Here is a 13,880-nt window from a genome sequence, read left to right on the forward strand (position 1 = left end):
TGACCGGTCAGAGTTGTGTTTCAAATAGGCTTGATTAAGGATGACTAAGCAGTATTAACTAACTTGAATGGACTCAGCTGTGACATTGTCTGTCTTGAACACTACACACTTTGGGGCCAAATGGCTGCTGAACCATGTGTACCGCAGCTCGCCAGATCTTCATATCGCCAGCCTTTACAAGCCAAAAAGTGGTTTCAATTGAGCCATGACATGCAGGAAGAGACTGCCCAAAACTGCTTCTTCCTTTTTCTGTAACACTTACTATTCACACTGTCTTTTTAACTCAGCAACACAGGATGACTTAAACTACAGACCTAGTATTAATATTTCCTTACAGAGGTGGCAAGAACCACCAAAACAAACAGAAAAGCTCATGTTCATCTCCACCCCCGTATTTCAGACAGTGACACGAAGGCAGTGGATTCTCAGCATTACAACGCAAGCCAGAACTTGAAGAAGAAGGCTGGGAGGAAACCAGGGTGGAATGGAATGAACCCTGACTCTGTGCTCAGCCTTGAGCGGGCAGTGGAAAGGCCCCTGGGCTGTGAGCCAGGAATTCAAATCCCAGCTTGTAGAGCTGTTCTGGGGGTGAGAAGTTTGGGGTCCCTCGTTGCTGCACCCATTCCAGGTTTGGGGCTGGTATCTGATCTGACCCCTCCCTAAGGTGGACACAGGAGAAGGAGCGGGGAGAAGAAACAGGTGGCCGGAAGGCACCCCGTGGAGGGCTCCCTCTGCTGGCAACAGGACGTGCTGAGGTTGCATTGAAGTGCTGGTCTTCCCAGAGAAAATGACCCCTCATTCTCAAAGGGTAAGAGTGAGCCCCACGGAGCTGCGTGCTCTTGGCCATGGGAGATCAACTGTGGCCACATCCAGTGTAATCAGTGTGTGTTTATGGATCACTCACTACATGCAAGACCGGGACACAGCCAGGATTTACTGTGGGGCTAAAAGCAAGTCACTTAAAAAGGTAAAAATTCGTGTCCTTTTAATCTGCTTTTCAACAGGGAACATCACGTCTGAAAGCTCATAGCCTCTGCCTACCTCATGGGACAGAGCTGGAAATTATACTCATGTTTAGATAGCATTCCCTGAGAGTGCTGGAAATTATGCTCGTGTTTAGATAGAATTCTCTGCGAGTGGCTGCTGTTGTCCTTCCGTCGTCAGCACAGACAGGTGCTGGGGTACCCACCTTGGGGTGGGGTGGCAAGAGAAGGCCAGCTTGTATCCACCTCGTTGTCTTCCTTCCTTCCTGACTTGACTTTCTCCTCTGTGGCCTTCTCAGGAGGGGGATGTGGTTGAGAGGAGAATGTGTACTTTACCCCTCACCAGTCCAGAGACGGTCACATAGCCCAAACCTCTCCCCTTCCCAGAAACCTGCAAGTCCCCCTCGGTGCGCCCGTGTGATGAGGCAGGCTCCGATAGCCACAGGCTGGTGGGCCACTAGGGAAGCAGAAAAGGAAGACGTTGGATGATTCTAGCTGGAGATAATAAATTGAAAAGCTAGTCTTCGTTTCTGGAAATGATGCCATGAGGCCCTCAAAATAAACATACACCTGTCTTTCAGGTCTCAACACCTGTTGCTCTTGGGACAGAGACCCCAGGCCCAAAATAGGCACAGCTGCTATGAATGATCTTCTCACCCTTCTGGAGCCGAGGCTGGGTCATGTTTGGAAATACATCTCCCTCCATCCCCTCCTCTGGCTGGCCCTGGGCTTTTTGCTAACGGTGTCCTGGCTTCGCCCGGCAGCATCCCTCCCCACCAGGCCTTTGCCAGGACGCTCGATTCTCTCTTCAGGCTTCTGAGCAGTGTAAATTGCAAACAGCCACCCCCACTCCCCAGGCCAAGAAAACCAAGTTCATGGCCAGGGTTGCTCACAGATTTGTCAGGAATCACTTCTGCCTTATTATTCTCTCTTTATTACCGAATTGTGGAGGCAGAAAGTCAACAGAGAAAGAATTTGTTTTCCCCAAGGCCACACAGATTGCCCCATCACTTGGCTTTTCCTGCTGGGAACTCAATCCAAAAGATGGGCTTCTTTGGTTCTCTGACTATAAAAGCGTGCCACCCTGTCACCGTCCTCTATCACGGAGGACCCCTATGGGCTTGGTTTGGTTGTGTTCTTTCATCACTATTATTGGGGAAGTTTTATTTCCTTTACCTTCCTTGAGGTGTGAGGCTTCACCTTACCTTGTCTCCATTATCCCTGAGTCACTGAGGAGTCCTATGTCAATGACACCTCTCCCTATGCTTTACCTAAGCTGCCCCTTCTCTCAGCAAGCTCGCTGCAGGCTTCCCCATGAAGGCCGCCTAAGGGTGTCTATCATCCCCTCCTAATCTCCCCAGGACTTTGAACAAGGACCATGTCCCGTTTAACGTCACCCGAAGAAGACTCATCAAAGCCCAGGAGTTGGGAGTTCTTGCTCCTCACTACCTTGGCAAGCATGAAACATCTTAGATAAAAACAAGCTGTGCCATCCCCTGGCTCCGGATGGCCTGCAGTTGGGGCATGAGCGCCTCCAGAATGTCTTGGCATGGCTGAGGGTAACCGGATCGCCGCTCAGATCCAGCAAGCAGCCTCAGAACCTCCCAGCCACTGTTGTTTTTAGCACTGGGATTATTGATAGGGGTGTAAAAAGACATCTGTGTTCTGAGTGGCTCGCTCACCCCACATTCCTAGGCACACTTGTTTTATTAAAGCTCTCAGCTGTCGGGTGATCCAAGCGTGGAGAAATGAAAGGCCGCCCTCACCAGCTGGTGGCGGGCTGCAAACTACAACTAGTTTTCCCCCATAAGGACATGTTACTGCTATTAGAAACTGTGTCCCTCACATGTCCTTAAGAAGGGGGCCATCTGCCAACCATAAATCAAGACTTCAGCTGTTCCAAATAAAGAAAGAGTCTACCCTCCTTGCTGGCGGTCCTTTTATAGTTGACAGATTTTTTTTTTTAATCTTGTGCTTGGCCGTGTATTTCTTGTGTAATTAAAAAATTATAAAAGTAATAAAAAATACAAAGCCACTGCTAAGAGATTTAAGACTCAATAAAAAATTCAGAAAGCCAGAGATTTCCAGATAGCATGAGGATTACAGGGAGAAGGTTAATACATTCCATACCCCAACACCAGAAAGAAAGAATAAAAGAGAAAAAGCAAGCTGTTTATGAAAGGGAAAAGTAATTAGAAATGGCCCTTAATGGCTGGGTGCGGTGGCTCATACCTGTAATCCCAGCACCTTGGGAGGCCGAGGCGGGTGGATCACCTGAGGTCAGAAGTTCGAGACCATTCTGGCCAACATGGCAAAACCCCGTCTCTACTAAAAATACAAAAAAATTAGCCAGACCTGGTGGCGTGTGCCTGTGGTCCCTGCTACCCTGGAGGCTGAAGCACAAGAATTGCTTGAAACCGGGCGGCGGAAGTTGCAGCGAGCCGAGATTGCGCCACTGCGCTCAAGCCTGGGTGACAGAGCGAGACTCCTTCTCAATGAAAATAAAAAATATGGTAAGAAATGGCCCTTAATTTGGAGAGGCTCACCCAAAAAAAGTGAGATTCAAGGCGCCCTTCGTTCTTTTGCCACCCTGCCCTGGAGCCCATGTACGAAAGAGCCGGTGGATGTTGCAAATGAGCTAAAGTCACCTAAGTTCCTACTGAATGGCCGAAGGTCCTGTCCTAAGAGAGTCTCCCTGAGGATGGGGTGGGCTGAGGTGGTGGACAAGAGGAGGGTTACAGAGAAACACCTGGTGGACGCTAACAGAAACAGTCCATCATCGAAAAGAAAACACGAAGTAGGCTTTGGGTTCCATCAGCCCAGTTTCAACACAGCTGTACCCTGTGCTCCAGCTCTTTGAGGGATTTCACCTGTCTGTGTGGTCAGCTGCCCTGATAAAAGGTTAGTACCTTGTAGGGTAAAGGAGTCTTAGGATCCAGAGAGAATCCCAGCTCTGCCATTTTGACCTGAAACAAATCACTCAGTGGTTTGTGTCTTCATCTGTAACGCAGGGTTGATAAGGTCCCTCTCCTCATGGCTGAGTCTGCGTGCTGAGGGCACGAGGGAGTGCATGCCAAGTGCACACGGATAGAGTTCAGTCAGTAAATAGTGGCTGATCTCATCCTCCTCCTCTCCATGGTCGGAGGAGACCCCTCCCCGGCTCGTGCGGCACAGCGGTTCCTGATTTGGAATGGAATTGGTGCTTTCATTTTTCTCTTCTTAGTAACACAGCTTACATTTTCTATAGTCGTGGGCATCCTTTTTTGATGGAATAAATGACCACTGGTGACTTTGGTCATAATATTCACTCTTAGAAAAGGAATCTTTTCATTTATATCCTTCACAAAATCAAAGCCTAGAAGAGATTGTCATAGATCGCTTCCAGCACCAAACTCCACACCTTCTCCTTTGTGGGAAATGTCACACTTTGCCAATAAGTGGACACAAGGGGTCCCACGATCCCAGATATTTTCAAGTTCAGAGGCACCCCAGTTCTGCATAAAATGCATCAGGGGCCTCTTTTATTAAGTCTTTAAGGCTTAAATTCTGTAAAATAAGTTTACTTCAAAGATCTCTCGCTTACTCTTCCTTTCTGGTGTGTATGTATTTTACCACTTTTTTTTTTTTTTTTTTGACAGAGTCTCACTCTGTCACCAGGCTGGAGTGCAGTGGTGTGATCTCAGTTCACCGCAACCTCCGCCTCCCAGGTTCAAGCGATTCTCCTGCCTCAGCCTCCCAAGTAGTGGGGACTACAGGTGAGCACCACCACGTCTAATTTTTGTATTTTTGGTAGATACGGGGTTTCACCATGTTGGCCAGGATGGTCTCAATCTCTTGACCTTGTGATCCGCCCACCTCAGCCTCCCAAAGTGCTGGGATTATAGGCATGAGCCCCCACGTCCGACCTTTACCACGTATTTTTAAAATATAAGGACTATCTTAGAAAGCATAATCACAATATCACATTATACCTTAAAATGAACAATAATCTTATATCACCATCAATATCCAGTCAATATTCAAATTTACCAGTTGGACTGTGTGTGTGTATATATGTGTGTGTGTGTGTGTGTGTATTTTTTTAACAGTGTGTTTGTACAAAGCAGTATCCTAACAAGGTCCACACAGTGCAATTGGTGGATAGGTCCACTAAGTGTCTTTTAATCTACAGGTCCCCCTTCTGTTTGTTTTATATTTTTTTCTTTGCAGTTTATTTATTGAAAAAGCTAAATGATTTGTTGAGTTCCCCCACATCTGGAGAGAGCACCCCTTGGCCTTTCATTCTCACGTGAGTCAAACTAGGTCCCCTAATCTTCTGGAATCAGACAAAGAAGGGAACTTGGCAACTATTGCTAATAAATTTAATGATGACAATAAACAAAGGATCCCAGGCTAGAAGATGCTCTTTCTAGTAGCAAGTCAACCAGATGGTTATTTGACTTCCTGCCTTCCTTCCCTCTTAAGGTAAGGACAAGATTATCTTGGGTAAGGGGTGGGATTTTCTGTTGTGCAGCTTTGAAATAGTGCACACTGAGCTAAGATAACAGTAGTAGATTTAGACTGAGACGTTGAAGGGACCAGCCTCTTTTTTATTCATTTGTGTATTCCTGATAGCACGGTACTTGCATGAACAACAAATATTTACTAGATTTCAGATGTATTTCCCCAGTAGAATGTAAAGAAGGGGAATGTGGGCCTTTGCATTATAACCCTATTCAACTCGAGACAAGGGCTTTTCATGAGCCTACCTGTGTGTTCCCTTCATGTCATATTAAGAGATGACTCTTTTGAAAAGCTGTGCCTCCCACTCCCCGCCAAAGCAAAGGTTAATCCAGAAGGCTTTTTTCTTTCCTTTTTGATTTAAGCCAAAAGCCATCTCTCCCTCCGCATATGCACACACCGGTTGAATTTACCGGGCCATCTGCTTACCAGGATTTCACCTCTGACCATACAAACCATCAAACTAGGAACCATTTCTGCATGGGAAAGAAGAAAACAAATATGGTGAAACAGCCCCAGATTGAAATAAAGCAAAGTTTATTGCATGTGAAAAGGAGTCACATGGACATTAAGTATCAATGGTCAGGAACCAAGAAAATATACATTTTGCATATCTTCTGTCCTGCCCCGGAACAGCTGGCTCACTCTTCACTCTCGTGGACCACCATCTGGGAAGAAAGTAGGCACCTGGAGTTAAGTCGGGTGGCAGAGACACATTCCCACCCCACCGCTTCGCCGGCTGGCATCAGAGAATTGCTTGCCTACTTCAGTGGGACACAGGATATTTTTTGGACCTTGGGAAAATGCACGATTGCACACATGAAGTCACCCCATAGCCTGAGAAACTGGCCCTACGAAAGAGCAAGCCCCGAATGCTGGACAGCCAGCGACCTACATGTCTGATGCTGTGTGTTCAGCGGACTCTGGAGGAGCCTCCTGCAGCAGCCTTTAGTTACCAGCAGGGGGCGCATGAGAGAGCTCAGTGGGACCCGCTCTCTCCTTTTCAGGATGGCAGTTTGTTTTGCTGGGATACATGTGCAGAACGTGCAGGTTTGTTATATAGGTTTACATGTGCCATGGTGGTTTGCTGCACCTGTCAACCCATCATCTAGGTTTTAAGCCCCACATGCATTAGCTGTTTGTCCTAATGCTCTCCCTCCTCTTGCTGCTCCCACCCCCGACAGGTCCCCGTGTGTGATGTTCCCTTCCCTATGTCCATGTGTTCTCATTGTTCAGCTGCCAGTTATGAGTGAGAACATGTGGTGTTTGTTTTTCTGTCCTTATGATAGTTTGCTGAGAATGATGGCTTCCAGCTTGATCCATGTCCCTGCAAAGGACATTATCTCATTCTTTTTTATGGCTCCATGGTGTACATGTGCAGGATGGTGGTTTTTACTGTGACTCACAGACCTGGATTCTAGCGAGGGTCCGGTCAGCTAAGTGACTTTAAGCACTTTCTCTTCCTGAGCTTGAGACTCCCCACCTCTAAAGTAAAGGGTTCTCTGAGGTCCCTTCCAGCTCAGAAGCTTCTACAGTCCCTGGGGGGCTCCTCCCAGGTTAGCGACTCACCCTGCTGGAGGTGAAGTCTCGAGTCTTAGCGCGGAGCTTGTTGACTTGAGATTCTGCGATATCCGCACGTTCCTCGGCCTCCTCCAGCTCATGCTGAGCCTTTCGGAATTTGGTGAGATGAGCATTGGCTTGTTCATCCTAAAACCAAAGAGCCAAGGCAGGTTAGATCAGCATGCACCTCTCTCAGAACTCACCATGGGAAACAGCCCAGCCTGCGTGCAGCAGTCAGCACCTATGTCACTTACAGCCTCCTCTGCCTGCCTCTTGTAGGACTTGACTTTCACTTGTAGTTTATCCACCAGATCCTGCAATCTCAGCACATTCTTCCTGTCCTCTTCACTCTAAGAATGAGAAAATGGGAATGTCACTGGAGAAGAGGCAGCAGATTTGCACATGGCATGGGCAGCTTTCTGGGCTAAAGTGTTTCTTCCCGTAGTTTGGTGGAGAATCCGGAGTGGCATTTGCACATCACAGAGGACACGATCATGGCATTTACTCTCCACTTACCTGGTACGTCAGCTCCTTGACCCTCCGCTCATACTTCCTCAGGCCCTTAACAGACTCTGTGTTCTTCTTCTGCTCCCCCTCAAGCTCAAACTCCAGCTCTCGGATCTGGGGGAGAGGGTGGGGATATGAGTCAGGGGCTGGAGCATGATCGGGAGGTTAAAAAGCTCGGTGCGGGCGGGGTTCCTCCTGCACACACCCTGGTCTCCAGTTTCTGGATCTGCTTCTTCCCGCCTTTCAGGGCCAGCTGCTCAGCCTCATCTAGACGGTGCTGCAGGTCCTTCACCGTCTGTTCCAGGTTCTTCTTCATCCGCTCAAGGTGGGCGCTGGTGTCCTGTTCCTTCTTTAGTTCCTCAGCCATCATGGCAGCCTGAAAAGCACATGGGACTCGCTAGGATGCAGAGGAAGCTCCAGTGCCTTGGAACTGTCAAAACCTGGACCCCAGAGGACCAGAGACCATGCTAAAGAAAAAGGACAGGACAGGCGTGGTGGCTCATGCCTGTAATCCCAGCACTTTGGGAGGCTGAGGCGGGTGGATCACCTGAGGTCAGGAGTTCAAGACCAGCCTGCTCAACATGGTGAAACCCCATCTCTACTAAAAATACAAAAAATTAGCTGGGCATGGTGGCGGGTGCCTGTAATCCCAGTTACTCAGGAGGCTAAGGCAGGAGAGTTGCTTGAACCCAGGAAAAGGAGGTTGCAGTGAGCCGAGATCTCGCCATTGCACTCCAGCCTGGTCAATAAGAGTGAAACTCCGTCTCGGTGGTGGGTGGCGGGTGGGAGAAGAAAGAAAGAAAAAGGACAATAGGTGAGACTGTGATGAAGCACACTCTGCCACCCTGGAAGAGGGCCAGAGCTACACCCAGTAGATAAAATAACCTAAGCAATGAGGCAATGAGAACTTCAGGGACAGGCTGGGAAACAGTTTCTTCCCTTTCTTAAGCTGGCCTCCTTTGAAACCCTCCCCTGTCCCAGGGAAATTTTTTTTTTCATTATCACCAATATATATTTTCAAAGGAGCTTGAGACTTAGTCTGATCTGATACCCAGCCTCACAGTTTTGGGAATAGTGAGATTAAGGGAAGGCCTCTGGAGAACGAAGGCTGTACAGAACAGCAAAATCGTTTCAAGGTAAAGTTCTCCCGCCGGGCAGCAGGTGGCGCCATGAGCGCTGTGGGCCGCCGGGAGAAAGCCCCGGAGACCCAGGAAGGGAGAAATGTGTGGGATATTGACACCTCAGGTTCGTGTTTTCATATTTGGAATAAGTCAGATGTTGAAGGAAAGACGTGCACACCTCTCCACAGGCAGACCTACTAGGATATAATCCCTTCCTGCCTTTTTTTCTTATGCCCTTCTTCTAAAGTGCAGGAGGGAACAGGAGAGTTTGAGCGGAGATGGGAGCGATTGGGGAGCAGAATGTGCACCAGGTGTGTCTGGAGGAGACCGCACCTGTCTAACTATGAGAGGGCTTTAATGCAATGCAATCCTGGCAGCCCGAGGGCAACGGGAAGGAGATGCCTTACGTCCGTGATGGCCTTCTTAGCCTTCTCCTCAGCGTTCCTTGCATCCCTGCTGGCATCTTCTACCTCACTCTGGAGCTGCATGAGGTCTGTCTCCAGCTTCTTCTTGGTGTGGATGAGGCTGGTGTTCTAGGGCAAGAGGAGGGCTGTTACCCAGGTGCGTCTGAGGCTGGAACCTCGCCTCTCTTCCTCTCCCTCCCCTCACCTGGGTGTGCAGCAGCTGCACCCTCTCGTTGGAGTCCAGGAGCTCCTGTTCTGCCAGTTTCCGGGCCCTCTCCGTCTGCTCCAGGGTGGCCCGCAGCTCCTCCACCTCGGCCTGCAGCAGGTTGGCTCTGCGCTCCACGATCGCCAGCTGCTCCTTCAGGTCTTCCTGGCCCCGGAGGGCATCATCCAGGTGGAGCTGCGTATCCTAGCCAGAGAAAAACGAACATTCTATTTGAAGTTGAGGCGTTAGGACCACGAGCCTCATCTACATCTCTAAGTTGTCGTTGCTGTTGTTGTTTTCGTTTGTGTTTTGAGACAGGGTCTTGTTCTGTCACCCAAGCTGGTGTGCAGTGGTGTGATCTCAACTTACTGTAACCTCTGCCTCCTGGGCTCAAGCAATCCTCCCATCTCAGCCTCCCAAGTAGCTGAGACCATAGGCTTGTGCCACTATGCCTAGCTAATTTTTAATTTTTTTTGTAGAGATGAGGTTTTTCTATATTGCCCAGGCTGGTCTTGAACTCCTGAGCCCAAGTGAGCCTCTTGCCTCAGTCTCCCAGAACGCTGGGACTACAGGCTTGCACCACTGTGCCCAGCCTACATTTCTGAGTATGTGAGGACGGGAGAGGCTTTTCCCCGAGGGGTTCTCTCAAACCTTCAGCTGTCCCTGGACACTCCTGAGGTGTTTGAGGGTCTCTGCTGCCTGGCGGTTGGCGTGGCTCAGCTGGATCTCAATTTCATTCAGGTCCCCCTCCATCTTCTTCTTGAGCCGGATTGCTTCATTCCTGCTCCGCACCTCGGCGTCCAGGGCGCTCTGCATGGTTTCCACTGTTCTCTGGTAGTTTCTCTTCAGCTGCTCGATCTCTTCATCCTTCTCGGCGATCTTTCTATCAATTTCTGATTTCACTTGTGTCAATTCAAGCTGGATTCGGAGGATCTTGGCTTCTTCATGCTCAAGAGCAGCCTTTAAGAAACAAAAACAAATCAAATAGTGTCCGTGATGGTATGAAGCCAGCTCCACTACCCTGCAAGGTAACAAAGCTTCAGGGAAATAGCCCTAAATCTAATCCTACAATATTCACAACTCACTTTTTAAATGTCCCAAATTTAGCCGGGCGCGGCGGCTCACGCCTGTAATCCCAGCACTTTGGCAGGCCGAGGCGGGCGGATCACCTGAGGTCAGGAGTTCGAGACCAGCCTGACCAACATAGTGAAACCCTGTCTCTATTAAAAATACAAAACTTAGCTGGGCATGGTGGTGCCTGCCTGTAATCCCAGCTACTTGGGAGACTGAGGCAGGAGAATCACTTGAACCTGGGAGGCGGAGGTGGCAGCGAGCCGAGATAGCACCATTGCACTCCAGCCTGGGCAACAAGAGCGAAACTCCATCTCAAAAAAAAAAAAAGTCCCAAATTTATCTTCAGGGCAGAAATAAAACTATGTTTCATTGCTTCTTGGTTTTGATTATACTATCAACCAATAATAATGTTTAAATCATCATATTTCTTAGGAGCGTAAAGCCCTTTGTAGATATTTTTAATTCATCTAATATTTTGTAAAATCTCGTCTTTAGGCCTATTTTAATATGACAGTCTTCTCCAATAAATTTAAGAAAATTCTCATTCAGCCTCACAGTTTTGCTGTGTGACAGGAAAGGAGCAGGCATTAGGACTGTGATTTGACAAAGGCTAAAATGAACACACAGTGTGGAGTAGCTAGACTCCCCGGCCGCCGCTCACCATGACTGCGTCTGCACCTGCGCCTGCCTCCCAGCGCTCACCTCTGCTTCCTCGAGGGCCAGCTGGATATCAGCCTTTTCCAGCTCAATCTGCTTTCTTGATTTCTCCAGTTCATGGATGGTTTTACCATTTTCAGCAATTTGTTCTGTGAGATCCGCTATCTCCTCTGTAAAGAAGTAAGTTTCAATTGCATACGAGCGCTTCTGCATGTGTTTCCAGACATGCAAAGCATTGACTCGGTGCTTTTTACCTGGTTTATTATAATCCTAAGCTTTCCTGTTTCCCAGAGATAAGATATCATATAGAGAGAGGCTAAAAGTAACCCGTCAGATGGTGAACACTTTCTGTGTGTGCATTAACACACATGTATGTAGGAAACTGAATGATGAAGCCGCACACGCCAGCATGCTCTTGAGCAATACAGCATGAAAGGAGGAAGTTTCAGAGGATTTCGAGTGACTTACGCTCTAAGTTCTTATTTTCCCGTTTCACAGTTTCAAGTTGATCTAAGGCTTCCTCGTAGGCATTTTTCAGTTTGAAGAGCTCAGTGCTCAAGGAGCGGGACTCCTTCAGGGATGCCTCCAGCTCTGCTTGGCTCTCCTCACACTTTGTCTTCCACTCTGCCAACACCTGGAACACCGGGACAGAAGGTCTCTCCATTTCTGACCTCTCCTCTAGGTTTCTAACTAAATACTAAATAACTAAATTAAATGCAGAGTTACAGCTACCCTTGGCATCACTTACCTGGCTCCTTGTTATTGATTATTGGGCTAATCAAGATTTTGTTCCATAAATGTACTCAAGGTAATGAGACAGGAACAACTGCCATCTTGAAAAAGCAAATAGACCCTTCGAGGAGTTAGCTGGGCATAATTGCCCTTTTCCTAACACAAAAATGGCCCCGTACTTCTGAATATTTCATTAAAGCATTGGTTTCAATCAGCTTTATCTGCCATCTTGAGAGAAGGGCTTCCAGAAAGCCTCCCAATGGGACCTCAGCTTAGACAGACCAGCAGTACGGAAAGGAAAAATGTTTAGGGCTGCACGGACATGGTAGAAACTGGTTTCCATGGACAACATTTGAAAGGGACCTCTATCCCCAGCCCATTCCCAGTCTGTTTTGCAGATGAGGAAATTACAGACCGGGGAAGTTCAGGGACTTGCCCAAGGCCACAGTGCTGGTGAGGGCAGAGTCAGGTCTGGGATGCATTGTCCTCCTTCCACGGCTACTAGAAATCCCCTGCATCATGGCATTCACCCAGCACAGAGCGGACCCCACACCTTGTCAAAGTTCCTCTGCTTCTTATCCAGAGCGGCGGCCAGGGAATTGGCTCTTTCAACATCAACCATCAGATCCTCCACCTCTCCTTGCAGCCTCTGCTTGGTCTTCTCCAGTGAAGCACATTTAGCATTCACTGCCTCAACCTGTTCCTCAGAATCTTGAAGGCGCTGAGCAAGTTTTTTCCTTAAAGAATATGAAAGAGAAGCAACTGATATTTAAGTTTCCATCCACTTGAACATCACTATTCATCACGTTGGAATCACTAATCTATGTGATTCAGACACGCATGTGTTTCTATACGCCCAGGAGAATTTCCTGTCTACTCAAAATCCGGGATTAATAACTTGCCTTGTGTCTAACCAAGATCAAAGTTGTTTGTTTTAATAAAACGTGCTAACGCCAGGTCCCTCTAATGGCCCAGCACCGCATTTAAAGACACATGAGATGGGGAAACGTCTAGTAATAAAAATAAATTCATCGAATTCATTCCCAGGTAGTTCTTCTAAAAGCAAACAGAGCTACGCACTTGGCCTCCTCCAGCTCCTCTGTGCGCTGGATGGCGTCCGTCTCGTATTTGGTCCTCCACTGGGCAACCTCACTGTTGGCCTTGGACAGCGCCCTCTGCAGCTCGGCTTTGCCTTCCTGCTCCTCCTCATACTGTTCCCGCAGCAGGTCACAGTCGTGGCGGGAGGACTGCAGGGCGTGCGCCAGGGCGTTCTTGGCCTGCAGAAGTTAAAAAGAGAAGAGCACCTGATATATTCAGTGCCAAGTGCATGATGCAATCCAAGTGTGTCCCTTCTGTCACCACCCACTGAATGAAGTTGCCTATTATTTTTCCTCCCGCAGGTGATATTTAAAAATCTGAGCAAAGAGGCCTCCCTTCAATGATGTACCTTGTTCTCTTCCTCTAGCTGCCTCTTGAGCTCTTCTATTTGCTGGGTGAATGCTTGCTTGCTCCTGGAAAGTTGGGATACTATGCTTTCCTTTTCTTCCAGCTGACGACTCAGCTCACCTGTGTCCAGAAGGAAACACTTTCATTTCATTCATTCACTCATTCACTCATCAAGTTTCTATTACGTGTAAGGCACTGTGCTAAGATCTGGGGAGAGAGAAAAGGATAAGGTCTAGTTTCTTCTTGAGGGAGAAGGTATATCGTTCATGAAAAGGAAACTGACAGCAGAACTGATAAGATATTGTCGTAAACTACTGGAAGGTGGGACTGACGTCTGTCAAAAAAAAAAAAATCCATTGAGAAGAACTGTAAATGTAAATATTACCAGGAGCACCTAATAACTCACATCAGACCTTCCCAGTGGCAGGTGTTTCCAGCTGTTTGTTGATTTGTTATCAATAAATATATAGAGAAATACTTAGAGCTTTATATCTATGGTTAGACTCTTGGGTGAACAGGGTAAGTTCAAGTTTATATGCTTACAAAGAGGTAAGAGAAAAACATGGAATGAGGCTTTATGATTTCAGAGGTGAATCCTCCAACATGACTGTAAAAGTGGCTACCATAGGCTGGGCGCGGTGGCTCACGCCTGTAATCCCAGCACTTTGGGAGGCCGAGGCAGGTGGATCAC

The 13,880-nt window shown here is 48.0% G+C and overlaps 1 protein-coding gene across 1 annotated transcript in view; it reads right to left on the reverse strand.

Annotated features, from left to right (window-relative positions):
• Positions 1–5,998: 5,998 nt before the first annotated feature.
• The window catches only part of MYH3 (myosin, heavy chain 3, skeletal muscle, embryonic), a 27,359-nt gene continuing 19,477 nt past the window's right edge, over positions 5,999–13,880 (reverse strand). Inside the window, exons 26-38 of the mRNA XM_011973166.1 lie at positions 13,191–13,309; positions 12,824–13,020; positions 12,297–12,480; positions 11,480–11,645; positions 11,057–11,181; positions 9,932–10,240; positions 9,281–9,484; positions 9,079–9,204; positions 7,756–7,926; positions 7,560–7,664; positions 7,298–7,393; positions 7,053–7,190; positions 5,999–6,151 (exon numbers count right to left, since the gene is read on the reverse strand). Of these exons, the coding sequence (XP_011828556.1) occupies positions 6,125–6,151; positions 7,053–7,190; positions 7,298–7,393; positions 7,560–7,664; positions 7,756–7,926; positions 9,079–9,204; positions 9,281–9,484; positions 9,932–10,240; positions 11,057–11,181; positions 11,480–11,645; positions 12,297–12,480; positions 12,824–13,020; positions 13,191–13,309 (1,967 nt within the window). The 3' untranslated portion in view covers positions 5,999–6,124. The remainder of the gene's footprint in view (positions 6,152–7,052; positions 7,191–7,297; positions 7,394–7,559; positions 7,665–7,755; positions 7,927–9,078; positions 9,205–9,280; positions 9,485–9,931; positions 10,241–11,056; positions 11,182–11,479; positions 11,646–12,296; positions 12,481–12,823; positions 13,021–13,190; positions 13,310–13,880) is intronic.

Source organism: Mandrillus leucophaeus, unplaced genomic scaffold (assembly GCF_000951045.1).
Source record: "Mandrillus leucophaeus isolate KB7577 unplaced genomic scaffold, Mleu.le_1.0 Scaffold135, whole genome shotgun sequence".
NCBI classification, from domain to species: Eukaryota; Metazoa; Chordata; class Mammalia; order Primates; family Cercopithecidae; genus Mandrillus; species Mandrillus leucophaeus.